This window comes from Monodon monoceros, unplaced genomic scaffold (assembly GCF_005190385.1).
Source record: "Monodon monoceros isolate NGI ecotype Baffin Bay Population unplaced genomic scaffold, NGI_Narwhal_1 Super_Scaffold_12, whole genome shotgun sequence".
Classification (NCBI taxonomy): Eukaryota; Metazoa; Chordata; class Mammalia; order Artiodactyla; family Monodontidae; genus Monodon; species Monodon monoceros.
The window spans coordinates 156,611,735-156,639,182 of NW_021703768.1; the positions used below are offsets into that span (position 1 = coordinate 156,611,735).

Here is a 27,448-nt window from a genome sequence, read left to right on the forward strand (position 1 = left end):
GCCTTGGGACAGATCCCACGGGGGAGGCACTGGGAGGAGGCAGGTGGGAGCTTGGGCTGAGCAGCCAGTGAGGGGAGGCGCCCCATTCCCTGCGGGGGAGGGAGAGGCACAAGTCCGGAGGTCACCTGAGGATGGGTCTAGGGTGAGGCAAGGAGAGCTGGGAGTCCAAGGGCCGCGTCTGGCTGGGGATGGACATGTGGGCATCGTTTGCACACAGGGGTGTTTAGAGTCATCGATGAGGTCATGGGGTGAGAGTGTGGACAGAACGGAGACTGGGGCCTGAGTGTCAGAGGCTGAGGTGGGCATGGGGTCCCCCAAGGTCGCAAGAGGATGGGCTTCCAAGAGGAGGAGGGGCAGCCTGAGTGGGTAAGATGAGGCTAGAGCATGGACCAGTGGCCAGCGGATCGGCATCAATGAAGGCAGTGACCTTGACAAGGTTCAGCCTGGGGGAACAAGGCTCGAGAGAGGATAGCAGGAGAGAGAGGGGGATGGTGAGGGCAGGCACCCTCTGCAGAGCAGCTACTGTGTGCTGAGCTGGGGCCTCGGGCCTGGGCGGCATCAGAGAGAAATCAGGCTTGGCCAGGAGTGCCACCAAGTGGACAATCTCATCCCCCGCACCCCCACCCCCATGTGCCTTATGCCCCAAGCCCCAGTCCACCACGCTATGCAGGGTGTGCATACAGCAGGCAGTGTACCCTGCAAGGAGTGTATATACCAGGCATTGTGATCTGCAAAGAATGCATACAGCAGGCGCTGTGTCCTGCACGGAGCATATACAGCAGGCATTATGCTTTGCAGGCAATGTATGCAGCAGCCCCTGCATCCTAGACATGCACACAGTAGACACTTGGCCCTGCAGGGGGTGTATACAGTAGGTACTGCACCCTGCAAGGAATGCATTTAGTAGACACTGACCCTCCCAAGGAGTGTATACAACAGTCAATGTAGCCTATAGAAAGTGTATACAGAAGTCACCGCACCCTGCAGGGAGGGTATGCAGAAGGCACTAAGTCCCACAAGGAGTGCATACAGCAGGCACCACGCTCTACAGAGAATGTCTACAGCAGGCATCGCACTCTGCAGGGGGTGCATACAGCAGTCCCTGTGCCCCGCATGGGGGCCCTAATGCTTATGGGATGGCCAGATGGGGCTGGGGTGAAGGTGTGGAGTCCTGTACCCACCCATGCCCCCTCTCCCCAGTCTTTGTCGCCCTGCAGATCTCCAGCCTCCCATCCCCATGCAGGAGCTAACTCAGCTGGATTCAGCAGATCCCCAGAGGAGGCAGAGAGCTCAGCTCGAAATACCTGCTGCAGGTGGAGGGGTGGTTGTGAGGTTTGGAGGCTCCAGGTGCGGCGGCATCTCACCCCCACCCCCCCGCAACTCATGCCCTGGTCTGAACTCAGGCCCAGGGGTCGGCAGGGTCCCCCTACGCTGAGCTCCAGCCTGGATCGCATCCCTGACGCTGGGCCTGGACAGGATCAGGCCAAGTGGACACGAGTCCTGATGGATGTGGGTCAGCCTAGGCTCCCTCTGTGGTCTCACAGCCTTGAGCCTCCCCCTGCCCCCGTCCCCAACTCCCTATGGCCTCCCACGATCCCTCAGGCCTGGGCACGTGGTCCACAGGATACTCCAGTCTCCTGTGTAGATGGGGTGGGAGGGGTCCTGCAACCCCAGAACCCGGGTCTCTGGAGCTGCCCAGCTGTCCCTGGGCATGAGCATGAATAGAGCAGGATCGGGGACCCACCATGGCCAGGGTCGCCCATGTGAGCTGGGATGGTAGTTTTCTCCACCACAGGAGAAGCCAACAGAAGCAGGAAGCAGAAAGGGCGAGATTTCTGAGACGGTTGTTTCAGTCCCTGGATCAAGCTGCACCTGAACCTATCCATCCATTATTTTTCACTTTAGCAATTTGGAGTTTCTGTGACTTGTTATCAGGAGGTCCTCTCAAATAGGGAACAACGTTTTTTTCATCACCCTCACCCCCCTGGACAGGTCCTGTTTCTTAGGCCACTGATCCTGTGATGGAGTATTTCACCTGTACACATCACCACCACCTTGGAGGCCTCCATATCTGATGTGACACCCCCAGCTGCCCCCGTGAGAGGAATCCTCACCCCCACCTCATGGGTCAGGATGCTGGGGGGGCAGAGGGGCAGAGTCACACGCAGTGACACTTGGAGGGCCTGGGATAGCTTCACAGTCACATCCGAATGGGTGTCCTGAGCTCCTTTTGAGGCAGGGGGCTGGAGGGACTTGCCTGGGTGGGGAGATGCTTGAGGCAGGACCTGGAGAATGAAGGGGAACCGGACGGAAGAGGGTGTGGGGGAGAGGGTGTTCCTGGCAGATGGAACAGCACGTGCAAAGGCCAGGGGGCCAAAGGAGCAGGGTGAGGACCAGCCCAGTGAGGAGGCTTGTGTAGCTGGAGAGCAGTGAACATGAGGCCAGAGGGGGCAGGGGCCTCACATATTGTGGGGACTGGGAGCATGGGAAGGTTATTCAGAAACGGCAAGAAGTGTTAGGTGAGAAGGAAAAGTTATGCATGATCTGATGCCGTTTATATAAAAGGAAAAGTACCTATGTTAGCATAAACTCAGACAGGAAGTGGACAGGAATAAACCCTCACGGTTGAGCATGGTGATCTAGGCGGGGGTGGGGGGGGACGGGGTTGGGGTGAGTTTGAGTTACTGCCTTTTAGGTTTTAATTTATTGTAGTCTTTTCATTCTCTTTTTTAAAGAGAATTTTTATTTTGGAATAATTTTAGATTTACAGAAAGTTGCAAAGATATTACAGCAAGTTTCTATCCTTTGTCATCAGTAGTATAATGTCACCCCCCACACACACACACACAGGATGTCCATGTCCTGGTCCTGGGACCTGTGACGTGTCACTTCACGGGGCAGAGGGGACTTTGCAGGTGGAATTAAGGCCCCTGGGATGGGGAGGTCCCTGGGTTCCCCGGGGGCCCCAGCATCGTCACAGGGTACTTATAAGAGGGAGGCGGGAGGGTCAGAGGCAGAGAGAGACGGGAGATGCTGCACTGCTGTCTGTAAAGATGCAGGAGGGGCTGAGAGCCAGGGATGCGGAGCCTCTAGAAGCTGGAAAAGGCGGGAACCTATGCTCCGTTGGAGCCTCAGGAAGGACCGGCCCTGCCCACGCCTGGATTTTAGGACTTCTGACCTCCAGAATGTGAGGTGATAAATGTATGTTTTCTTAAGCCACCAAGTTTGTGTTAATTTGTTACAACAGCCATAGGAAATGACTATTTGTCACATCTAAGGAACTCACGTTGGTATATTATGATTACTAATTGATAATATTAGTAATTACCATCAGTATTGACCAAACTCCAAACGTTATTTGGATTCCACGAGTTGCTGTTTTCTTTTCCTTTTTCCCCAACTAATTTCCTTTTTCTGCTCCAGGATCTCATCCAGGAGCCCACATGACATTGAGCTGCTTCTCTCATAATTGGTCAAAAGACCTAAGCAGATGAAATACAGATTATTCCTGTGGAAATCTGGCTGGTTCTGATGGCACCCAGTACTTTGCATGCAGCGGAGTCAATCTATGTCCCCAAACAGAGGTTGAGAAGGCATCCAGCTGAGGACACTGGGGGAAGAGTGTCCACCCGGAGGGACAGCACCCACTCAGGACCCTGAGGATGCCCACCCAGCAGGCAGAGTCTGAGGCAGCTGGGGGAGGGTTTGGACTTTCCCAAGGCCCCCCAGTGAGTGGGTCAGCACCTACACGGGACATAGCACGGAAGTGCACAGCCTGTCTCTGCCATGGAGCCCCCAGTCCTGTAGGAGAGAAGTCAGCGAACTAGCAGGGAAATGGCATGATTGCAGGTTGTGAGGGTACCGCAGAGGGACTCATAGGGTGTGGGGGGCCCTTGCCTGGGTCCCAGAAGATGAGAAGGAGCTCCTGGACGAAGACTGGTGGGGGGGGGGAGTCCTTTGGGCCGCGAGAATGGCATGTGCAAAGGCCCTGAGGTTGGGATGAGCTTGGTATGGGATCTTAGACCAACAGAGAGGCCAGGGCGGCTGGGCCAGGGTGAGCGAGTGGGTGTGTGGGAAGGCCATGGGGGCCCACTATCAGGCTTTGGATGTGATCTGATTTGGTTCTGGAAGGCTTCTTGCTGTCAGGAAGAGGCTGGACTGTGTCTGAGCCCCACAGCATCCCCTGAGTCCAGTTCTCAGGCAGCCGCTGGTTCTGTGAGCCTGTGAGGGCCCAAATACATCGTGGCCCCTGACCTGGCCATAGCTGTCCTTAAAGCTCCTGACCCAGGGCCCTGGCTGGTCCTGAGCATTGTGCCAGGGAGACCCCACGTGGTGTCTTCAGTCCCATCTCCTCCTCTGGATCATCCTTGGGCTCCCCTGCCAGGCATCTTGAAGGCAACGTCCCCAAAACTGCACTCTGGACCTCCCCTCCCTGACCCTGTCTGCCGCCCCACACCCTGACTGTGGACATGTGTCCTAGTGTCACGGGCCAAAGGGGAGAAGTTGGAGTGGTTGAGCCCAGGCTCTGCTCCGCTCTGGGGGGGCATCAAGCCCCTCAGAGCTCCCCACCCACATACCTTCCTGTCCCACATTTCACTCCATCGCTCTCCGAGCTGCAGTTGGACCATGTATGGGAGCCATTCCAAGCTGGGTGTACAAGACAATTAATGTCCAAGGTGGAGGCCCCGGCCAACGGGGGGTGGATGCCAGGGGTCCATGCACCCCTCGTCCTCCCCTCCCATCCTCCCCGGCCCCTCAGTCCTGCTCTTCAGATCAACTCACGGCACTAAACCCTTGCTTCAGGGTCTGCTTTTGGCAAAGGCCGGACTAAGACAGGGGAGGAGAGACAAGCCCCCTGCGTCAGTCTTCTGCTGGCCTGGACCACATCAGCGAGAGGGAGTGGACAAAGGGGATGCGGGGGGCTCTGAACTGAGTCCTGGGCACCGGGAGGAGGAGCCTCAAAGGAGAACCTAAAAGATGTAACAAGAAAGGTGGGAGGGGCTTCCCTGGTGGCGCAGTGGTTGAGAGTCCGCCTGCCAATGCAGGGAACGCGGGTTTGTGCCCCGGTCCGGGAGGATCCCACATGCCGCGGAGCGGCTGGGCCCGTGAGCCACGGCCGCTGAGCCTGCGCGTCCGGAGCCTGTGCTCTGCAGCGGGAGGGGCCACAACAGTGAGAGGCCCGCGTACCGCAAAAAAAAAAAAAAAAAAAAAGAAAGGTGGGAGAATAGCCTACAAAGAGGTGTCCCAGAGGACATGAGGGGACAGAGCTTCTACAAGGAGCCAGTGACAGTGTGTGCTGAGAGGCAGGAGAGGCAAGGGCAAGGTTTGTTCCCGGAGGATGGAAGCTCAGGGAATGTGGCACCCAGGTCCCCACAGCCCCAGCTGGGCCAGTCTTGAGGCAGTGGGCACTGCAGTCATGAGGTGGCCTCCCGCCCGCTCTGCTCACGGGGCCCGTCCCTGGGGACCTGAGAGGTCTGGCAGAGGGCTCCCGAGTACAGACAGGCAGCGGGGAGTCCACTGCGTTTCAAAGTCCAGGAGGCAGGAGGCAAGAGAGGGACCCAGGAGCCGGGCTGAGTCATGCCTGCCTGCCTGCCTGCTCCCTCCCCAGTTCTGGAAGGAGGGGCCTGCACCACCGCGGACCCTGCGCCCAGCCCACCTGCCAGCCTCCTGAGGGAGGCCTCCCAGGGTCCCGCCTGGGCGCTGTCTCAGCAGCCACCCCCTCCACCTGCGGCAGGTATTTTGAGCAAGGCTCCCCAGCACTTCTCCTGGGAAATCTGCTGAGTCTGGGGAGTTATCTCAGGTCAGGGAAAGAACAGACTGGAGACAAATCAAGCCTCTGGCCTGGAGCACGGGGGCTCAGGGGACTGCGCGGCCAGGCTGGGGCTCCAGCCCACGACCACCCCGGCCTCCTGAGCCCTGGGCAAGGGTCGGCAGGGAGGGTCAGGCAGCCCCACTGAGTTCCCCCCTCAACGCCTGCCCCTTTGCAAAACTGCGATCCTGTGCTTGCTACACACACTAGGCTTCAGTTTGCTCATCTGTAAAATGGGGGTATTAGCTCCCTAGGCCTGTGGTTTTTAGGGGGGTGGGGAAGCTAAAACGGTTTTCACTTTCTGATCGTGGCAAAATATACAATCACACAAAATTCACCATCTTCACCATTTGTAAGTGCACAGCTCGGTGGCATTAAGTACATTCACACTGTCGTGAAGCCATCACCACCATCATCTCCAGAACTTTCTCATCTTCCCAAACTGAAACTCTGTCCCCATGAAACCCTGACTCCCCACCCCTCCCCCAGCCCCTGGCCCCCACCATCTACTTCCTGCCTCTCTGGATGTCACTCCTCTAGGACCTTCTGTGAGTGGAATGACACACAGTGTGTCCTTCTGTGTCTGGCTTATTTCACTGGGCATGATGTCCTCAAGGTCCATCCACATTGTATCAAGTGTCAGAACCTCCTTCCTTTTTAAGGCTGAATAATATTCCACTGTATGGGTGGAGCACGTTTTGTTTATCCCTCATCAGTCAATGGACACCCGGACTATTTCCACCTTTTGGCTGTTGTGAATAAAGCTGCTATGAACATCTAACGTTTTCCTTTTATTATAAAGTTTTCCATTCTAGAGTGCTGGGGGAGGGCATCCCCGCTCGAGGGGGCGCAGGCTGGCAATGGGATGGCTCCCCAGCCCCGTGGAGGAGGTTCAGCCAGGAAAACAGTGGGCTGCCGGGAGATGGGGGCAGAGCTGGTGTCTGCAGAGGGTGTCAGCTGACAGCCCTGCTGTGAGGCACTGGGCCAGGAGCTTTGGATTTCTTTCCCCCAGGAGGCTTCTGGGGGTCCAGTGGGCTCAGCTGCCTACTGCAGCGTGAGGCCTCTTCCTATGCTCCCGTAGCCCCCGGAGGAGAGGCCTAGGGGGCAGTATCGGGGGGCAGGGGCTCCAGACGCACCAACCTGCACTGCAGGCCAGGTTCGGCCACAGTCTGGTGATTCTGGCTTGCATGTCCCTTCCTGAGCCTCAGTTTCCTCATCTATAACGTGGGGCTAAGGAGAGCACCGACCTCTGGGATAAGCCACTTCATGGAAGGGGTCTGGCTTTCTGACGTTGGCCTCCAGAACCCGCCCAGACCCCCGGCTTTGGTTAATTCTGGGTGATCTCCTCTCCACCGTTTCCTGAGGGCCGGGTGGGTCTGTCTTGGGCACAAGTGCTGAACAAATACCTGAATTCGCAGGCAGCAGAGGCGTGCCACTGAGAAGGACCTGGATTCCTGCCTGACAATGTGGATTCCAGGGCGACAATGATGTGACAGCTCAGACCCCCGGGCCCCCCAGCTGCCTTCCTTCTGTCACACCGCACCTGGTTCTCATTAGCAGAGGACTCGGGCTCCCCCGGCCGCAGCCAGCTGGCCCCCTGCACGGGCCTGGATGGAATCCTTGCCCTGGAGCTGAGGCCGGCCCCCCGCAAAGGTACCAGAGGATGGCTCCATCCAATGCACTGGGGCCCCTGCAGAGTCCCCCATGCCCTGGGTGCCCCCATTTGACATGCCAGGCAGACATGTGACAACGCAGAAGGTGTTTCCTATCCCTGGTGGCTTGGCTGGGCCGAACTCTGAAATCTGGTCTCTGGAAAATTCCGAGGCCTGATTCCAGCCCCACGGAGCCCTGCTAACCCCTCCCCATTCATTGTGTTATGTAACTTTTGGGGATTAATACCGAGGCATCCAGAGGCAGCTGCCTGGATTCACGTCCGGCACTGTCCCTTCCTGGCTGGGTAAGCGACTTAACCTCCCTGGGCCTCAGTGTGTTCATCTGTAAAATGGGGACAAGGCCAGTTCCTGCATCTCAGAATCGGTGAAAGGGTGACTTGAGACAATACAAGGAAAGAGCTGGGAACTGAGTCTGGGGAACAGCTCAGAGATGCTCCCATGGTTCCCGGGGGGCCCAAGCCTGCCCACTTGTTCTCCATCCCCCTGCCTCTCTTTGGCTGCCCAAGCCAGGAGTCACAACCCCCAGTGTCTGTCCATCAGTACCCAAATCCTGCTCCTTCTCTCCACGGAGTGTCCATCATATATGCCAGCCTCCCAACCCCAGCAGTGCCCCTTTGGGCTTCACGCCCCTCCCCACCTCCCTGAATCCTGCTGTGGTTCCCTAGTGCCAAGATAATCAAGCCTCGTGCATTGTCATATGGGGCCCGGGGACCCACCTGCCAGGAGGACCCACAGTCACACGTATTCAGGACGACTAGACACAGACCTCAAGCGCAGTCTGGGGAGAGCCCTGCCGAGCCCTCCCTCCCACCCACCCTTCCCCTCGAAGCCTCGAGAGAATGAGACAATCCCTCTGACCTCAGTCTCCTGCTCAGAGAAATGGGCGTGTTGACAGTTCACAGCTTGGCGGGAGGCGCAGGATTGGAGGAGCAAGCGAGCTGAGCGCGCGCGGGACTGGCGCTGGGCTGGCGTGCAGGGTGCCAGCGCCGCTCTGGTCCCTGAACTCCCGCCAGCCTCGCGTCCCCGCACGCCCAAGCGCCCCCACGCGCCCGCCCCCTCCCGCGCTGGCCGCCCCGAGCGTCTGGACTCCACCCCTCCCCCCTCGGCCAATAAGACGCGTCCAGGCAGCGCGCGGCCCCCAGAGCAGCGCCGCGCGCGGTGGTCCCGGCCGAGGCTGCGCCAGTGCGCCCGCCCCGCCAGGCTCCCGGGAGGGATGGAGCCCGAACCGCGGCGGCGGCGGCGGCGGCGCAGTTGCCGCCCGCTGGTCTCCGTCTTCCTGCGCGACCCGAGCTCGGGGCGCGTGTACAGGCGCGGGAAGCTGATCGGCAAGGTGGGGACCCCGGCACCCCAAGTCCGCTGACGAGGGGGCCGGGCCGGGCAGGGGTCCCGGCGGGGCGGGGCGCGTTCGCACGATCGCGACCGCAAACGAGCCAGCGTGCGCCCCGGCTTTTGTCTCTGCGTGTGTCGCGTGTCCACGCGAGTTTGGGGCTGGCGTGGGTGGGCGCCCGGGTCTGCGATGTACCCGCTGTTCTGCGTGCATCGTGTGGCGGGAACCGGTGTTGGGCACGTTGTGCTGTGTTGTGGGTTGTGTGTCTAGGGTGTGGGTGTGCGCCCAAGTGTTCTGCGACTTGGAGCCTTGGTGCGGACCCAGACTCTGTTGTGTTGTCCCTGTGCGTATGTGTCTGAATGTGTCATAGGTCTCTGCTTTCTGTGTTCGGGCGTTGTACCGTGTGTCCGGGGACTGTATTAGGGTCCGTGGGCTCTATATATCCAGGTGTGGATGTGTCTGTGTGTCTGAGTGTATGTGTCCCTGTGCCTTCGTGTACTTCTGTGTATTGTGTTGCCTTGGGTATCCAGGTATGAGGATGTGAGCTATGCATCCATGCGTCTCAGGGGTGTGTGTGTGTGCGTGTCTGTGTGTGAAGAGGCCTGGCCATCTGTCCCCACACCTGTGTGCCCTGAGCTCGTGAATCGCCTGCCCCGCAGGGCGCCTTCAGCCGCTGCTACAAGCTGACCGACATGTCCACTAGCTCCGTGTTTGCGCTCAAAGTGGTGCCTCGTGGCGGTGGTGGGGCTGGACGGCTGTGCCCCGGCGACAAGGTACGCTCTGCGCATCAGTGCCCAGGGGCCCTGTGACCAAATCGGGTCCGCAGAGACGTCCCTGCCCTGGGGGTGGTGAGCATGCCCGTGGGGGCATGGGTACCTCGGGGGTGGGCACCTGCCGGGTGTGTACACGTGGGACCCCGCCTGCAGGTGGAGCGCGAGATCGCCCTGCACAGCCGCCTGCGACATCGCAACATCGTGGCCTTCCACGGACACTTTGCTGACCGTGACCACGTGTACATGGTGTTGGAATACTGCAGCCGCCAGGTGCCCAGGGGGCGGGGCCTAGAGGGAGCCATGCCCCCCCCCAGTCCGCTGTGCTCATCTGTGGCCCCCTCCCATGTCTGTCTCTCCTTACCTGTTTCTACCTGTGACCACACTAGGCCCACCTGTGCTCACCCTTAATGCTCTAGTGCCCACCTGCCCACCCAGAGGCTCTCTCGACTCACCTCGGCACACCTATGCCCACCTGTGCCCCTCCTGCACTCAGCCAGGCCCCACCTGCCCACACCTGGCCTCACCTGGGCAGTCCTGCCCCCATTCCCCAGGTCCGGGGCCCTTGGGGCCACTCACATGGTGCAGCCCAGAGCCCAGATGTCCGACAGGCAGGAATGCCTGTTCCTGAACCCACTTGGACTTAGTTGCACCTTCATAGACCCCTTGAACTGCCTGAGCCCAATTAAATACACCTGAGCTCTCCTTTGCCCAGAATGTACCCACCTTGGGTTCATCTCTTGCCGAAAAGCTCACTGTGGCCCCCTCGGCCCATCTGAACTCGTACGTTCCTCCTGGGGCTCAGAGCTCACCTCTGCCTGTCCCACAATCAGCCACATCCACCTGAGAGGTGAATTTACCTTTGCCTTCTTGGGTCCCTGGAACTCACTGTACCGCCTAACCTGGGCTCACCTGTGTCTCCTCGGCGCCGGTGCTGCACCTGCCGGTCCCCTGCAGTCACTGGCCCACGTGCTGGAGGCGCGGCAGACGCTGACAGAGCCTGAGGTGCGTTACTACCTGCGGGGCCTGGTCAGCGGCCTGCGCTACCTGCACCAGAGGCGCATCGTCCACCGGGACCTGAAGCTCAGTGAGGGCGCGGAAGGGGCCGCGGGGGCGGGGCGGGGGCGGGGCGAGGGCGGGGATTCCACCCTCACGCCGTGCTCCTCCCCCTCCCATCCCCTCCGCCCCCCGCCCCGGCAGGTAACTTCTTCCTGAACAAGAACATGGAGGTGAAGATCGGAGACCTGGGGCTGGCCACCAGGGTGGGCCCAGGAGGCCGCTGCCACAGGTGACTGGGAGGCTCTGAGCGGGCTCTCTGGGTGGGTGAGAGTGGGCCGGCTCTGGCCCCAGCCTTCCTGAGCCCCCGTTATGCCCCCCAGAGTGCTCTGTGGGACCCCAAACTTCCTGGCCCCGGAGGTCGTGTCCAGAAACGGGCACTCCTGCCAGTCAGACATCTGGGCTCTGGGCTGCGTCATGTGAGTGGCCCCCGAAGCCCCGGGCCTGGGGAAGGGGGGCAGGACTGCCCAGCTGGGGCCAGGTGTGGGCAGGTGGGAGCGGGCACCGGCAGGTAAGGACAGGTGTAGGCATGTACAAGGGACGTTGAGTGGGGGCACAGGCAGGTATGAGCAAACACAGGACCAGTGTGTGCAGCTCGGGGGGCAGGTGGGAGCACACACCTGCCATCATCTGAGCGTGCAGGTATGAATAGGGCATATGGTGGGATGATAGTTTTGAGCGTGCACAGAGGTGTGGACAGGTGTGTGCAGGTGGCAGATACACAGGCAGATGAGGGCATATGTACAGGTATGAGGTGTGAGCATGCATAAACTAAACCTGGAAAGGTATATGCAGGTGTGTCCAGGTATAACCCAGGAGCAGGCAGGTGTACAGACAGATGCTGGTGTCTCCTGAGCAGACAGGAATGGCCAGGTGGGAGCAGATGTAGGGCAGCTATGAGAAAGTGGATGTGACGTGGGTACGGAGTCAGGAAGTGTGGGAAGGTGTGGCCAGGTGTGCACAGGTAGGTGTGAGGCAACCCTGGATGCCCAGGACAGATGCAAGCAGGCACCCAGGTTCCTGCCCCGACCCGGCCCAGGTACATGGTGCTGACTGGCACCCCTCCCTTCGTGGCGGCACCCTTGTCGGAGATGTACCAGAACATCCGAGACGGCCGCTACCCCGAGCCTGCACATCTGTCCCCCAATGCACGCCACCTCATCGCCCGCCTGCTGGCACCCAACCCGGCCGAGCGGCCCAGCCTGGACCACCTGCTGCAGGATGACTTTTTCACGCAGGTGTGGGGTGTCAGCGGGTCGGGGCTGCCCTTCTCTGGGGCGTCTCAGCAGACCCAGGTGTGGGTCAGGACCCCCAGCTAGCCCAGGTACTCAGGAGTGGCGTGCTAACGCCCAGCTCTCCACTCCGAAGGGCTTCACCCCGGACCGGCTGCCGCCCCACTCCTGCCACAGCCTGCCCATCTTCTCCATCCCCCAGCCTCTGGGCAGGCTCTTCCGGAGGGTGGGCCGGCTGCTGCTGCCCCAGTGCCGGAGGCCTTGTGAGTACCGCCCCGCCCCCTCACCTGCTCCTACCTGTGCCCCGCATCTCACACGCCTGCCCTCCTCCCTACCTGCTCTGAAATGTCACCGCCACGGCAGAGGCGGATGTCGGTGGCAGAGGTCTCGCCCTGCATGGGGTCAGGCTCTGCCTGCCCCCCAATCCTTGTGCCTCCTGCAGGCCCCTTCACTCCTAAGGAGGCTTCAGGTCCAGGAGAAGACGGCCCTGACCCTGACTCCATGGAGTGCGGTAGTGAGGTGAGGGCGCGGGGAGGGGGGCATGGTGGGGAATGTGGAGGGCATCCTCACAGGGAGGCTGGGCAGACGGAGAAGCCAGGGGGTCTTCAAGGGGGGAGGCCAGAGCCCCCAACCCCTGCTGCTCCCTCCCCAGGTCTCCCTGTCAGAGGGAGGGGCTCCGTGCCCTGAAAGCCCTGTCCACCTGCTCAGCCAGGGGACCCTCGGGAGTGACCCGGCGGGTGAGCAGACTCTCCATCGTAGGTGGGAGCTGTGGGCAGGGCTGAGGGTCGAGAAGTGGGGGGCAAAGATCCTGCCTTGCCAGGACCACGTCCCCTCTCCCGGCCTCAATTTTCCCACCTGTAAAATGACAATGATGTCTGGAATCCTTCTGGGGTGAAAATAGGACTTTCCCGGATGTGGGAGTTTGGGGCGGGGCTGATTGGAGGGGCCCTGGCCTGTCTGTCCCCCACAGAGATCTGTCTCCCCAGGGCCCCAGGGGACCCCGAGGCAGGAGGTAGAGGCAGCTATCAGGAGCCTGCAGCTTTGCCTGGACTCTGGCGCCCCAGGTAGGAGCAGCACAGATAGCTGGCGATTGTATTACAGACTTCCAGCTTCTCCTGTGGCCCAGCTTCCTGGGCCACTGGAGTTTCCCAGGGTTTCCATGATTGCCCTTTTTCTCTTCTGCAATCCAATCTAGGATCCCACATGGCCTTGAGCAATTTTTATTTTTTAATACAAAAAATGTTTAATGAAATAAAGCAAAGCCCTACGGTATTTTGGACCTTACAAGCATTTCAGATTTACTCATTTCCAGAGGCAGCTGTGATCCCAGGGTCCCCCAGTCCTCCCCTCTCAAGGCAAGAGTTGGTTGTTTTTTTTTTTTTTGGCCGCATGTGAGATCTTAGTTCCTCATCCACGGATCGAGCCCGTGCCCCCTGCAGCGGAAGCACGGAGTCTTACCCACTCGACCGCCAGGGAAGTCCCAAGAGTTGGTGTTCTATTCCTTGGACTTTACTCTCCATCTCCTGTGCCTCTGCCGTCCTTCCGCCCGCCCCTTCCAGGACCCCTGCTCACTTCATTTCATCCTGTGCCAGCCACGCAGGACCCCCCAGGAGAGCAGCGGCCCATCCTCTGGGCCCCCAAGTGGGTGGATTATTCCAGCAAGTACGGCTTCGGCTACCAATTGTCAGACGGGGGCAGTGGTGTCCTGCTTCGGGATGGCACCCACATGGCCCTGCGTCCCGCAGAGGGGTAAGTTGTGGAGTTCCTATCCCCCTGGGAGGCCAGGCCCTCCTCCCTGCCTTTCTTCATTCACTCCTCACAGGTTTATTACACATCTACTGTGCACACCTACAGGCGCTTACTGCCTGGTCGGGGAGAACACTGCTAAACAAATGAATTACTAAGTTGATTTCAGGTGGCAGTTTTCTGAAGGAAACGAAGCAGGTGAGGTGACAGATTGGGGAAGTGGAGACGACTCTCAACAGAGTGGTTGTGGAAGGAGGGACTTTCTGAAGAAATGACGCTCAGGCGAGACAGAAATGATGAGAAAGAGTCTGTCAGGAACAGCATCTGAGGCCTAGGGAACAGCATGTGCAAAGCCCCCGAGATGGGACTGAGCATGGTGGGTTTTGAGGAATGGCAGGGAGAGGGGAAGGACATGAAGTCACAGAGCCTCACAGGCCACTGTTGGGGTTGGGGGGGGAAGGAGGGGTCAGACTCACACTTTTTTTTAAAAAATTAATTTATTTTTGGCTGCGTTGGGTCTTCGTTGCTGCGCGGGCTTTCTCTAGTTGCGGCGAGTGGGGGCTACTCTTTGTTGCGATGCACGGGCTTTTCATGGTGGTGGCTTCTCTTGTTGCGGAGCACAGGCTCTAGGCAGGTGGGCTTCAGTAGCTGTGGCGCACAGGCTCAGTAGTTGTGGCTCGCGGGCTCTAGAGTGCATGCTCAGTAGTTGTGGCGGCCCGTCAGGATCTCAGCGTGGACAGGCTGAGTCTGTGGCTCCAAGGGTCTGGAGTTCAGGGGAGGGGCCGGGGCTGGATGAACAGAGGGGGCTGGATGAACAGAGAGGGCTGGTCCGTGCAGAGCTGGTTTCACATCATGGTCCAAGAGACACGGCTGCGTGAGAAGGTGTCCTTGGGTGTGAGGTGTCCAGGATGGAGGTCCTGACAGCTGGCACCGCCCTATGCAACCCCCCACCCCCATCAGCCAAGTCATCTATATGCCCGACCGGGGAAGGCTGGAGACGTTCGCCCTGAGGGATGTGCCCACCCTGCTGGGTGCCAAGCTGGCTGTCCTTCGGCTCTTTGCCCGATACATGCAGCGGCGGCTGCGAGAGGTGAGGGCTGGGTGCGGCTGGGGGGTGTGCCAGGCGGTGGGAGCCCTCGGCCCTGAGGCCCCGTGGCTGGGTCTGTCCACAGGAGGGGGGCCTGTCCACAGCCGCCTGGCCGGCAGCCCCCAGCCTCTGCCTGCTACGCTTCCTGGTGTCCGAGCGGGCCGCACTCCTGCTGTTCAGTGATGGGACGGTGCAGGTGAGTGAGGGTCCCCCCCGCAAACAGGGCTGTTACATTGCACGCTTCTGGGGGGAGCCCCAGGAAAATCGGAAATAAAATGTGTCTGAATGACAGCAAAATGTCCCTCAGGGTCATCGTCCTGTGTGGTTACCTGTAGCAGCTGTCGAAATGTCATTTTGTTGCAGAATCATTTTTAGGTTTTCCTGCGCAGTCCTGGCAATCCCTGGGACATCATAGCCACTCCTAAAACAGATTTCAAACGCACTAGTATACAATACTTATTATTTTTAAAAATTAGTATGATTTTATTTTATAGTAAAAATCCCCTCTCTGTTCAGACCAGAGTACCCTGGCCTGGGCCGGGTCTTAGAGGATTGTCTTCAAATGGCCCTGCCCAGCAGCTGTGGAAGCTGGTACCCATGAGGAGCTGCTGTTCCCCAGGGCACAGGCTTAAGAGTAGGAGGTCTCACTGGGCGGATCTGGGCGGAGGAGTCCCATCTGAGCCTCAGTTTCCCTGTCTGTGTGGTAGAGCCCTGGGCTCCTGACCCTGAGTTCCTATGGGTGGGGCAGCCACTGAGACTCAGATCAGGGGGACCTCAGTCTCCTATCCACTTGTCCTCCGAGGGCCAGGGCCCCTTCTCCCCTCGAACCCAGCTCCTCCCACCTTGGTAGGTCAGCTGCTGCGGAGACCAGGCTCAACTCGTGCTGAGTGGTGCGTGTGAAGAGCTGCGGCTCACGGTCTGGGAGCAGGGCCAGCCTGGCACCTCCTACCCGCTGGGCGTCCTGCGGAGCCACGGCTGTGCTCTGGCTGCCCGCCAGCACCTTCAGCATGCGATCCACATGCTTCAGAGCATCTAGCTTCCCTGAGGGTCAAGGTGGACCTCTGCATGTTGATGCCCAGGACCCAAGCTCCATTTCTGTCCCTTTTGCTCCCCCAGAGGGGACGTCCTTGGGGACAGCTGGGGGAGCATGCAGGGGGTATAGGAGGTGGGGGTCCTTGCCTCGTGGCATGACTGTTTAACCCAGACTTGTGTTTGGAATTGTTCTTTTTTCATTAAAGTAAACTTGACTCTGCAGCCTGCCGTCAGCCTCTCTTTGGGGGAATTTGAGGAGCTTTGCCAAGGGGGCACCGTGATCTGAGTCCACTGCTCCTTGTGGCAGAGACAGGCCAGATTTTCACCAACACAGAAATTCTTACTAGAGTGGGGTTCTGCCATGACCAAAAGTCTAAAATATGGAACATTCGCTCAACTGCTGGGCAGTGAGGACACAGGTGTTGGAGGCTGGGAAGATGGCGACCCATGTCATGCCGGGACAAGACACTGGACCAGGGTCACCCTGATGTGCTGGACCTGTGAGCCAAGAGAGCCAATTGCCAAGGGGAACGAGAGCTTGCACTCAGGACTTCCCCTCCCCACGCCCCGGAAATGCTTTCCAGCTCCCTGACTGAGAATGTGGTCCCTCTGGGTTTTTGTGAGTTTCAGTTATTCCAACTCACAGTGGCTGAAACAAAGAAGAAGAGCTTATTGGTGCCTATAACTGAGAGGTTGGGACACATGACCTTCAGGCAGGGCTGCATCCAGGGCCTCTCACGGCAAGGTAGGGAATTCACCCTGGCCTGGCCATCTCTCTCCCCGAGGGCTGCAGTGTCTCTGGCCTCACACTTACAATATTCACAACCCTGTACCCAGCAGTAAGCAGTCTCTTCAGGTGTTTCTGGAAAGTCCTGGGACAGCACTTCCTCAGACCAGCATAGGTGACAGCCCTGCCCATGGTTGGGGGACCACCCGGTTAACCATTGCGTCTTCAGAAACCCCTCCAGGGGGCTGGCTTTGGCTGGTCTGGATTTGGGCTTCGGCCCTGGGCCTCACCCTCCCCTGGTGGGTCCTTCAGCCACCCAATCTCCACGATCCCCTACCAAGCTCCCGGGCACCTGGGCCCTTTGGGGCCCTTCTCTCCTCTTATTTCAGCAGCAAACTGACAAGCCCACTCCCTGCAGCTCCCCAGAGACCCCTCAATTCCTTACAGACACCAGGCCAACACCCCTTCTGCCCAGCCCTGTCGGGACCCTCGCTCAGGCTCCAGGTCCCACCTCCCTCCAGAGGATGCACGCCCACCACCATAGACCCCTTGGCCGGGGTGGGGGTCAGCCACAGCTCTTCCTCTTGCTCTTGGGGCCAAACTGCAGGGTGGTGGTCTCCATGCCTCAAGTCCCTGCTGCCTCCGTAACCCTCTATGGCCTGACTTCGCTCCAGGTCAGCTGGGGCCACTGGCGCCACCACTACTCCGCCACCGAGGTGTGGGCCGGCCCCGGGTTAAGCATCGCCCTCCCACCCACCCATACTGGTTTCCTGAAGCTCTGTAACAAATTATCACAAAGTAATAGGTATTTGTTCTCCACGTTCTGGAGACCAGAAGTCGGAGACCAAGGTGTGGCAGGGTCGCGATTCCTCTGAAGGCTGCAGGGCAGGCGGGGAGGGCGGGGGGTGGGGGGCGGATTCTTCCGACCTCTTCCAGCTTGTGATGGCCCCAGGCATCCCTGGGCTTGAGGCTGCATCACCCTAGCCTCTGCCTCCGTCTTCACACAGCTTCACCCTCTGTGTCTGTCTCTCCTCCTCCGTCTCTTATAAGGACATTAGATTTAGGGCCAACCTAATTCAGGATGATCTCATCTCAAGATTCTTAATTACATCTGCAAAGACCCTTTTTAAAAATTTTATTTATTTATTTTGGCTGCGTTGGGTCTTAGTTGCTGTGCGCGGGTTTTCTCTAGCTGCGGCGAGTGGGAGCTGCTCTTCGTTGCGGTGCGCGGGCTTCTCATTGCGGTGGCTTCTCTTGTTGCAGAGCACGGGCTCTAGGCACATGGGCTTCAGTAGCTGTGGCGCGCGGGCTTAATTGCTCCGTGGCACGTGGGATCTTCCCAGACCAGGGCTCGAACCCGTGTCCCCTACATTGGCAGGCGGATTCTTAACCACTGCGCCTCCAGGGAAGTCCCTGCAAATACCCTTTTGTAAGCTCCCATCCACAGGTTCCAGGGGTGTATCTTTTGGGGGCCACGAATCAATGCACTCCACCCCCTGAGCCTCATCAGAGCTGGTTGCTTGTACCTAGGTGTATCCCCATTTTTTTGTTGCTTTTGAGCCACACTGTGCGGCATGTGGGATCTTAGTTCCCCGACCAGGGATCAAACCCGTCCCTCTGCAGTGGAAGCATGGAGTCTCAACCACTGGCCCGCCAGGGAAGTCCCAGGTGTATGCCCATTTTACAGATGGGGAAATTCCAGCAGGGCTGGGCTGGAACCCTGCGTGTATGTGGCCCTTCCCGAGACCCACCTGTGGCCCTGCAGCCTGGGGCTACTACTCTCAGTTGGAGGATCTGGTGTGGCCGTCACTCGCTCGTGGGGTGCCCTGTCCATCTCTGGCTACTTCCTCTCCATCCCTGTTGCCCCATCAGACGCTCCTGTCATCCCAAGCCCCTGGTCTCCTCCTGGAAGCCCTCCAGGCTACTCTGCTATGCCTTCCTAGCTTTCCTAGCGGGCTGTGTCCCCCAGACCCCTCATTGCCCATTCCTCAAGCCAGCAGCCTGTGGTCACCTAGCCCCTGGGTTTGTCCCTGGAGCGGTCCTGGGCCCCTCCCTGTCACCACACCCCGTCCTCCACACACTGCAGCGCTTCCTTCCCCACCTTTGGAACTTTCGTGGCAACCGCCAGCTGACCACGGTGCAACCCATGGTCCCCCAGTCCTCGACTCCAGGCCAATCCCAGTCCCGAAGAGATGTGTCCAGCAGCCCCACGGGCCATGGTCCTCTGCTCCCAACTAGGTGACAGGGGGACACCACCTGTGGCTCATCGCTCAGATGTTCTTTGGGGACTGGTAGGTGTTAGGAGTCATCCTGGGACGAAGGTTTGCATACCTCAGTTTCCCTGTCTGTACAATGTCAGGTGGACCCCGTCCTACTGGAGATGGGGGTCCCACACACACCACGGAGGCGGGCCGATGCCCTAGGAAGTGACCCCCTGGCACCATCCCCTCCACATGGGTCATAGCCATTCCCATGGCTGGCTGTCCCCTGGGATGTCAGGTCCTGAGCCTCAGGAAAAGGGGACCTGGCTGGACCACCTTTCGGTGTAGCCCCGATGCCGACAGCACCTGGCTTGTGGAAAAGCCTGGAATTGGGGTATCCTGAACTCAAACTCTTGTATCTGGAAGACTAGGGGGGGAGGGGCTGGATCTGAGCCCCCCCCCCCCCCCCCCCCCCCCCATGCCCACCAACCCCACACCAGGCCAAGGGCTCACATGTAGTAAAAAGACTTTATTAAGAAGGCTTTGAAGTCAAAAAATAAAACTCTTGATACAATTTTCTGAACCCTTAGGTCAGCTCAGCAAATATATAATCAGTAATTTAGCTGTGTAAGATTAAAGGTCCGTTACTTTATTTAAAATAAAATATATTTTAGTTTTCTTAAAATTTATTCCATAAAGTACATATTTCCCTATAAATTCCCTACATATACACAAGAGGTAAAAAGTAAAAGTTTAAAAAAACAAAAAAATTAAAAAACGGTCAACAGAAACCACAGCAGAAAAAGGATTAATAATTAAAAAAAAAAAAAAAAGTTCTGGACGCCCCCTCCCCCCGCCCCCCTCCAGCCTGCGCGCGGCTTACATACTAAAGGGTAACCAGTTGGCCCCAAAAAGGGAGCCGTCCTTCTGGAAGTTTCTGCAGAGGTTGAGGCCGTGGGGAAACAAACACTGTCAAATCGGTATCAGCTACGTACAAAAGGACAACTGGGAGAGTTGTAAAAATCGTGTTGTTTTTTTTTCCTTAAAAAGATCACCCTGGGGGGGGGGGGTGTCTTAAATAAAAAGTGCAAGCAGGCCTTTTCTCTCTGGTTTATTTTAACCTGTCGACTCAATACTGTCATTTGTTAAGAACTGAGGTGTCGCTGGGCCGCCGGGTCGCTGTCTCCACGCTTGGGACTGGAGTTAAAGCTCGTCTGTAAACACTGGCCAGCCCACCGCTCACCCCGCCCACCCCCTCCCCTTCCTCCCCACCCGGCCCTGGGCACCCACCCCGCGTCCGTGGACGGGCCCTGAGGGCCGCGGGCGCGGCGAGGTGACCGGCTAGGAAAAGATATGAATGGCCTGGGTGGCAGGTGTGCGGCAGGCTGGGCACTCGGGGTCGCTCTTGCCGCAGATGCGGACGGCGCAGTCCATGCAGAAGAGGTTGTGGCCGCAGGGCACCAGCGCGGCCATCACCTCACCCTCTGCACACACAACGCACTCCCGCGCCAGGGCCGTGGAGGCGGGGGCGTTGGGGGCCGGGGCCGCCTGGGGCTTGCGGCCACTCTCCGAGGCGCTCGAGTCCAGCGCGGAGCACGAGGAGGCCGAGGAGCTGCCGGGCAGCGAGGTGGCCGTGGAGAAGCTGGCGCTGCTCGAGAAGGATGCCAGGGAGCCCTGCGGGGGCCGCCAGGGCAGGGCGCCCACCGGGTCGGGCGCAGCGCGGCGGGCCAGCGGGAGCTCCAGGCTCAGGCCGCCGGGCTCGGGCAGCGTGGGCGAGTGTCGTGGTGTGCCAGCCCCGCTGCTGCGCCGGGCGCCCGGGGCGGGCGGCGCGGGGGCCCCGTTGACGGCGGCGCAGCCGCTGAAGGCGGGCAGGGGCGGGGCCCGCTCAAAGGGTGCCCAGATGGTGGCCGCGGTGGGCACGGTCAGGTCCAGCGCCAGGAAGTCGAAGCCGAAGTCGCAGTCCTCGGGGGCGGGTGGCCCCGCGGGGGCCCCCGGACCGTCCCCACCGAAGGTGAAGCCTCCGTTGCCCGAGGCGCCATAGGGGCTGGTGGGGTCCGCGTCCGGCACCGGCACGGTCGGCCCCCCTCGGCCGCCCGCATAGAAGGCCTCGGGGCCCCCCGGGGTGCCCAGAGCAGCGTCCCCCCGGAGGCTGGCCGTGGGCGCGGGGGGCCGGCGGCCCGGGTTGGGGGCCTTGGCCCAGAGGCCCGCGGCTGCCCCGAGCAGGTCCAGGCAGACGTCGGTGCCGTTGGAGTGGAAGTCGCTGTCGGGCCCGGTGTCAGTGAAGGCTCCCGTGCGCAGCGTGATGTGGGCCTCGATCTCCTCGCGCGCCCGGTCCACGTTCTCGGGCATGCCCGTCACAGCAAACACCGGCTCCTTGTCGCGCCCGGGCGTCACGATGTACGTGTGCGTCCGTTGCTGGATGCGCTTGATGGTGGCGCCCTTGGGGCCCACCACCAGCCCCACCACGCGGTAGGGCACGCGCACCTGGATGGTGGTCTGTCCCGGCAGGTTGGGCGGGCCCTGCGCGGTACCGGGCAGCCCGCCTGCCTTGCTGCGCGTGGCGCGGATCACGGAGAAGTGCTCGGCGGCCGACAGGATCTCACGCTTGGCCATCTCCACGTCCTCTTTGCGGCCGGTCACGATAAAGACCGGCTCCTCCCCACGCACCGGCGTCTTGATGTACGTGTTCGTCTTGGCGCGCAGAGCCTTGATCTTGCACCCTGTGGTGGGGGAGGGGGAGACACAGTGAGGGCAGGGACCCCTCCCCAGGACAGCCCCTCCTGGGCAGCAGCTGCAGGGGCCAGCCAGTGCGCTGGGTTAGGAGGCCCCACCTTCGGGCTGTGATCTCAGGCACTCGGCGTCCCTCCCTCCAACCTTGGGCGTCAGTGTCCACTCTGGTCCTGCAACCCCTGGCTCTGTAACAGGGGGATTGTCCCAAAGGCAAGGAGGGACCCTGTTTTAGGTTGAAAGGCGTCCCCCCAAATCCATGTCCACCTGGAATGTCAGAATGTGACCTTATTTGGAAATAACGTCTTTGCAAATGTAATTAGTTAGGGTGAGGGCATGCTGGATTAGGGCGGCCCTGAATCCAATGACCAGTGTCACTACAGAGGAGGGACATGTAAAGACACAAGAGAAGATGGCCATGTGAAGACGGAGCCCAGGGTTGGAGTGAGACAGACACAAGCCCAGGAACGCCAAGGCCTGTCAGTACCACCAGAAGCCCGGGGAGAGGCTGGAAGATTCTCCCCTGGAGGGAGCATGGTCCTGCCCACACCCTGATTTCCACCTTGCAGAACTGTGAGGGTTCATTTCTATAGTTTCAAGCCATCCAGTTCATTTTACCAGATCTAGGACACTAATGCAGACCCTCCAACACCAACTCCCTGACAGGAGGGGAAACTGAGGCTCGGATTGTGGAAATGGCCTTCGACTTCTTCCTGACCATGTGACCCTCCCCCAAGAGCAGATCCTGGGCCCCATATCAGGACGCCTCCAAAGGCCCTCAGTGGTCCCAGCCTCTGAGGGGAAGCTCGGGGACACGGCCTTGTGGCTTCATCTTTGCTGCCTGGGCTGGGCTGGGCTAGGGGGCTGACCCTGCGGAAGGGGGCCAGGGTGGCCGTTGGGGAGAGGGTCAGTCGAGCAGGTTCTTTGACTGGGTGCCTCTCCCACCACCTAGGCGGCCCTCCTGAGGTCGACTGGAAGCTGCCCCTGAGACATTTAAACACCAGGCGTGGCCGGCCCGGGGCCCTGACACCCCCCCCCCCCACCCAGGGGCCTTCTGACACATCTTGAGTCCGGACCCAGGAGTCTGGGAGGACCCCCCACCCCCAAGTTCTGGGGACGCCAGAGGGACACAGGGATATTGTTGCAGTGCAAACAGAGGGCGGCATTGAGGGGAATAACAGTGTGGCTAACTTCTCAGCGAGGGAAAATACAAAGTTAGCGGGACGAGCTGTCTGCCTGCAGCCAAGGAAGTCAGAGACACGGGGCCTGGGCGGGGGGTAGCCTCACCCCCAGCACAAAGAGGTGAGGAGGCAAAGAGGGCAGGAGCCCCCCATCCATGGCTGAATAAAAGGGGGCCAGCTGAGTGGGGGGTCTGAAATCTCCCAGGGAGACACTGCTTTCCTCCCATCTCCCGGCCTCGCGTCCTGGCCCCCAGCCATCCCCACTGCACCCGGCGTCCTCCCCGTCGGTGGCTGCTGACCTGGGCTGCCTCCACTCCTGCCTGGATGGTCTCCTCCCCACTTGGCTGGGGAGGCCCCTCCTGCAGTTCCCCTGCGCCTGACCTTTCCCATTTGTCACGTCATCCTCACTGCTGCACCCCACCGTCCTCTCCCTTCTCTGCATCACATCACAGCCCGGCACCCTCTCTTCCAGGAAACCCGCCCTGACTATGCTGGGCCAGGCCCCAGCACACACTTCTCAGAGTTTCTCCTCACACCCTAAGTCTGACTTTCTGGACTCCCTGAGGCTGGGGGACTGTGTTGTAAGGGCCGGCGGACTGGGATTGCCCTGGGCACTCAAGGGACCATCCCATGCCTCAGTTTCCTCACCTGCCAAAGGAGGGCACAAACACACCCAGCCTCACAGGTTTGGGGCAGGACCCGACCGGCCACAGACTGGAGAGTGGCCCCAGACCGGTGCCTGTCCTCATGGGGGAGCCTCGGTGGGGAAGGGACCCCTGGGCAGGTCAGGGCTGGGGAAGGACCCTGCAGCTTCCCGCCCCCCATCCTGCCCTGACCCAGAGAGCAGCCTTGGATGGAGGCCTCAGTGGCCAAGTAGAGCCCAATTAACCATCCAGACTTCAGCTGTGACATCCACTATCCCCCAAACCCCACCCACGCTAAGACCCTGAGAGGTGGCAGAGCTTGGGGGGGGGGGGAGTGGAACTGCACAAGCCAGGAAATTGGGTTTCCAGGAGTGACCCTGGGGGCTACCGCCAACTGGTGGGTGCAGCAGAAATGCAGCTTCCCGGGCCCTGCCCCAGGATTCCAACTCAGATAACCGGGGAAGGTGGCTGACTGCCCCAGGTCCCAGCAGGCCCCACCCTGTGGCAGCCGAACCCTCCTCAAGAGTGGCAGGGCCAAGGGTCCCCACGGGGGGCCTAGATGCAGGCAGCCCTGCTTCCCATTGCTCGTGACCCTGTACTGGGGTCCAGGCACCCCTGCACTGGGCATTCAGGGAACCAGGCCACACGGGCTCTGCTCCAAAGGAGCCCACGTGGTGACCACAGGCCACACTTATCAAGGGAGCCTCAAGGCCGTGTGCGGGGAGCTGAGGGGCCGCCCTGGGAAGGAGGCTGCGTGCCGGGGGAGCACCGCTGGCTAAGGGGACAGCAGGGACAGAGTTCCAGCAGGCCAGGGCTGGGACAAGTCAGCCCGATATACTGCCACTCCCAACACAGCAGGGTGCTGTCCCCAGGGCGAGGCTGAGTCACAGTACGATGTCTGGGGGCAAAGCTGGCTCACCTGTGAAACAGGGCCAGGGAAAGCCCCGTGCAGGCACGGAAGGGTGTGACCTGCCACCCGGGGGCCCCGTTCTTCCTACGCCCCCCAGTGGGTAAGAACGTCAAGGCAGGGGCCCCCGACAGGCCTGCAGCGTCCCACAGGGGTGGGGCCCCGCACAAGGGAGAGAACAGCGAGCGAGGGATGATGGAAGGGATCCTGGCTGGCTGGCAGGTCACTCGCTCCCGACCGTGAGCCGAGTGTGCTGCAGACCCAGGCCTGGCTCTGAAGACCCAACCCCGGCCACCCCACCCACGGCCATTCTGCCAACTGGGGCAAAGGCAGCAAGGCGGGGGGCGCAGGGGAGGGTCTCAGAAGGAACTGGGCGCCAGCCCCCTGACATTTGATGACCAGCTGGGGTGACAGGCTCTCCACCGGCCCTTCTGAGTTTCCACTTTTCCTGTTTGTGGAAGGGGGCCACCTCCCCACCACCCCCAACCCTGGAGCTTTGGAAGGTGGAAGGTTCTCTCCTGACTCACCCCTGCTCCCTGCAGGGCAGGAAGAGCCAGGAGACTAGGGTTCATATCTGGGCCCTGCCGACCAGCTCTGGCGGCACCTCCGCTCCTGCAGCCTCTCCCTCCCCGTCTGTGACCCGAGGCTGCAGGATCCTCTCTGGGGGACACCTCAGGGCAGGTTGAGGCTGCCTCTCAGTGGGTCCAGGGCACCTTCTGGGCCCCTCGGCCTCCAGGAGGAGAGAGCAACGCAGGGGCTATAATCTCCTGCCTGTGCTCAGAAGGTGCATGGACCCATTTCAGGGCTGAGAAAACCAAGGCTCACAGAGCAGCAAGGGGGTGTCCAGGAAAGGGCGAGCCCGGGTCTGTGGCTCTCGTCAGCCCAGGAGGTCGGGCAGGTGAACCCCCTGACCCTGCACTCCAGAGAAGGGGGTGGCCGTGGGCCTGGGGTCAGACAGAAAAGAATAAGTTCAGGGTAGGCCGTGCCGCCTGTCCTAGGGACAGCAGGGGACAGGTTCCATGTCCAGGGACCCACAGGGTGGACAGCGGGGTGGGTAACCGGAGGAAGAGCACAGAGTCCTCCAGGCTGTGCTTGAGAACTGGTGGCAGAAGCTGGGAGCCACAGATGCTTCTAGAGTGGGGAGACACAAGGGCTGCTGCAGTTGCCAACCTGTCCTGGCATTCGTATTCCCCTCCCTGGTGCCCTGCACCCCACTCATGGGGTGGCTACAGTGTGCCGGCCCGGTGCTGGGATAAGAACCAGCATCTGGCTTGAGAATCCTCACGACAAGGGAGCTGCTCTCCCCCCTGTCACAGAGAGGGGCTCTTGTGCTCAGAGTCACAGGGCCACCCTAGTCTGCAGGGAGAGCTGTCGGGGCCCAGGGACCCCCAGAGCCTGCCTTGCTGTCTGCCATCCGCAGGAACCCAGGCTGATACCCTGGGTACCAGCGGGTACCAGAGGGACACGCGGTACCAGTGGTCAGTGTGGAGCCTGGCGACCCAGCCACCAGACTGCTCAGCATGTAGGCCAGGGATCGGTGCCCCCTGCTTGCGGCCCGCACCCCCGGGGGGCTGACACGTGCATTCACATGGGACTTGTCCTCAGGCTCCACCACCAGGTGGATCAGTCTCATGACCTCGGGTGACAGCCCCCAGCCTCAGTCTCCACAGGCTCCTGGACACTCAGCTGGGAAGCAGCTGTCTTGTTACAGGTCCCAGTGAGGTTACTGGGGACAGGGGCGGCAGGAGGTGATGTCCTGAATAGGAAGGAGGCAACTGGGTGGCAGAGGGGAAACGTCCGGTCGTGGTCTCGTGGTGCCTGCCGGTAGCCGCAGGGCCCAGAGAACGGTTTACGGGTCCCCCTCCCCCCGGCTCCCATTCCTAACAGCGGGTCCCCGGTCCCAGCACCACGCCTGGTCCTCCTTGTGTCCACACATGGGGAGGACAAATGAATGACTGAACGTACCTGCGCCCGAAGCCAGAGGGCTTGCTACCTCCTGGCCCCACCCACCCAGAACTAGTAGAGAGCGGTGTCCAGGGCATCCCTGCGGTCCTCTGCTCGTGGCACTTAGGGCGACAGGTCACCTTGAGACTCAAGCCCCTCAACACCCTTCTCTAGCTCCTGTTACCGAGGGTCCAGAGGCAGGGACCCCTAGCCCCACCTCAAGCCCCGCCCAGGCCCCACCCCAAGTTCTAGAACCTGGCTGAGCAGCAGGGAGCCCGGAGGTGCGGGCAGGAAGGCAAGAAAGTTGAGGCTGGTGGGCAGGCAGCTAACAGGGTGGGTGGGTGTGTGCTGGGCCGGGCACTGCCCACCACCCTCCAGCCCGCCCGCCCCGCAGCTCCAGGGCCAATGAGCGGCCGCCGGCCTGATGTCACCCTGCAAATCTCAGCCTGGCTCTCTAACAAAGAGAACAATGGGGCAGCCACAGGGACACTCCGACAATGCCGCTCCGGGACCCGCACACCCTGGGTCTGTTGCTGGCCACCTGGCCAGGGGAGGGCTGTGGGGCAGGACCCCAAAAGTGGCTTTTACAGGGGGGGTCCTTGTGCATCCCCCAAATCCCTGACTGGGGGCGGAGAGCCCGGTAGGGATCCTCTCTCATCCTGTCCTGCTCCCCTTCCCCAGCAGGGTGCCCAGGCCGGCAAGTCTCGATGCACCCTCTCTGTGCCGCCAAACTTATCTCGACACTGCCGGAGCGCCCGCGCCCCCAGCCCCAGCGACCCCCCAAACCCGAGCGAACCCGCCCCGTGCCAGTTTTGGGTGTGGAGCGGGCACTGCCCAGCCCGGCCCCCTTATCCCCGGGATGCCGCCGCTAGCGGCCCAGGGCCCGGGCAGTGAGCTGCACGCAGGGGCCTTTCCCGGCTGCAGGCGCCCAGACAAAGGCGGCAGCGGGGCCGGAGCGCCGAGGGGAGGAGCGCGGGCTGCGCCCAACTTTCTCCCGCGGCCAGCGGCAGGACAAAGGCACACAGGCGGCCACCGAGGCCCGAGCCCACGCGGGGCGTGGCCGGGGTCTGGTGTCCAGCCGCGGGCTGGGCTGGGTGGCCCCTCCTGGGGCGAGCCTTGAGGGGACCCCCGGGGAGGCGCCCCCGACGGCGGCCACTCACCCTGGCGACCCACGATCTCGGCGACGTGCTCGGAGCTGGGCACGGGCACGCACTCGGTCATGTTCACGCTCTTCTTGCGGCTGCCGATCACGCTCATCTGCTCGGCCAGCAGCGTCGGGGGACCCAGGGCCGCGGGGTGGGGCGCGAAGCCCGCGAACACGTCGGGCGGCGATGGCCGAGGCGGCGGCGGGGGGCTCACGTCGGGCTCCAGCAGCGGCAGCGGGC

General features: G+C 60.8%; 2 protein-coding genes across 3 annotated transcripts; one reads left to right on the forward strand and one right to left on the reverse strand.

Annotated features, from left to right (window-relative positions):
• Window positions 1–8,695: 8,695 nt before the first annotated feature.
• PLK5 (polo like kinase 5) lies at window positions 8,696–15,736 on the forward strand. Its single transcript, XM_029218454.1, is given in 15 exon segments — window positions 8,696–8,812; window positions 9,469–9,582; window positions 9,736–9,852; window positions 10,537–10,666; window positions 10,780–10,867; window positions 10,959–11,054; window positions 11,675–11,873; window positions 12,004–12,130; window positions 12,310–12,386; window positions 12,520–12,604; window positions 12,854–12,931; window positions 13,460–13,563; window positions 13,566–13,616; window positions 14,786–14,896; window positions 15,551–15,736. Coding segments are annotated over 15 exon segments (1,680 nt in total).
• A 3,440-nt stretch (window positions 15,737–19,176) lies between these two features.
• On the reverse strand, window positions 19,177–27,439 carry MEX3D (mex-3 RNA binding family member D). 2 transcript variants are annotated; one of them, XM_029218457.1, is made up of 3 exons: window positions 27,224–27,417; window positions 20,016–21,380; window positions 19,177–19,851 (listed from the first exon to the last, which is right to left on the reverse strand). In XM_029218457.1, exons 1-3 carry the CDS (start codon window positions 27,318–27,320, stop codon window positions 19,799–19,801), a joined length of 1,515 nt encoding a protein of 504 aa, XP_029074290.1. In that variant the 5' UTR covers window positions 27,321–27,417; the 3' UTR covers window positions 19,177–19,798. The 2 variants fall into 2 exon arrangements, with proteins under 2 accessions (XP_029074290.1, XP_029074291.1); XM_029218458.1 differs by lacking the exon at window positions 19,177–19,851 and having other exon boundaries at window positions 19,977–21,380; window positions 27,224–27,439.
• Window positions 27,440–27,448: the final 9 nt, after the last annotated feature.

Bases quoted from the DNA above. Each gene is read 5' to 3' on its own strand.
- MEX3D (XM_029218457.1), bottom strand. From the start codon at position 27,320: ATGAGCGTGATCGGCAGCCGCAAGAAGAGCGTGAACATGACCGAGTGC. The intron at 21,381-27,223 runs GTGAGTGGCCGC...CCCCCACCACAG, and splicing joins CGAGATCGTGGGTCGCCAGG to GGTGCAAGATCAAGGCTCTG. The intron at 19,852-20,015 runs ATATCTTTTCCT...CTCCAGTCCCAA, and splicing joins ACCTGCCACCCAGGCCATTC to GCGTGGAGACAGCGACCCGG.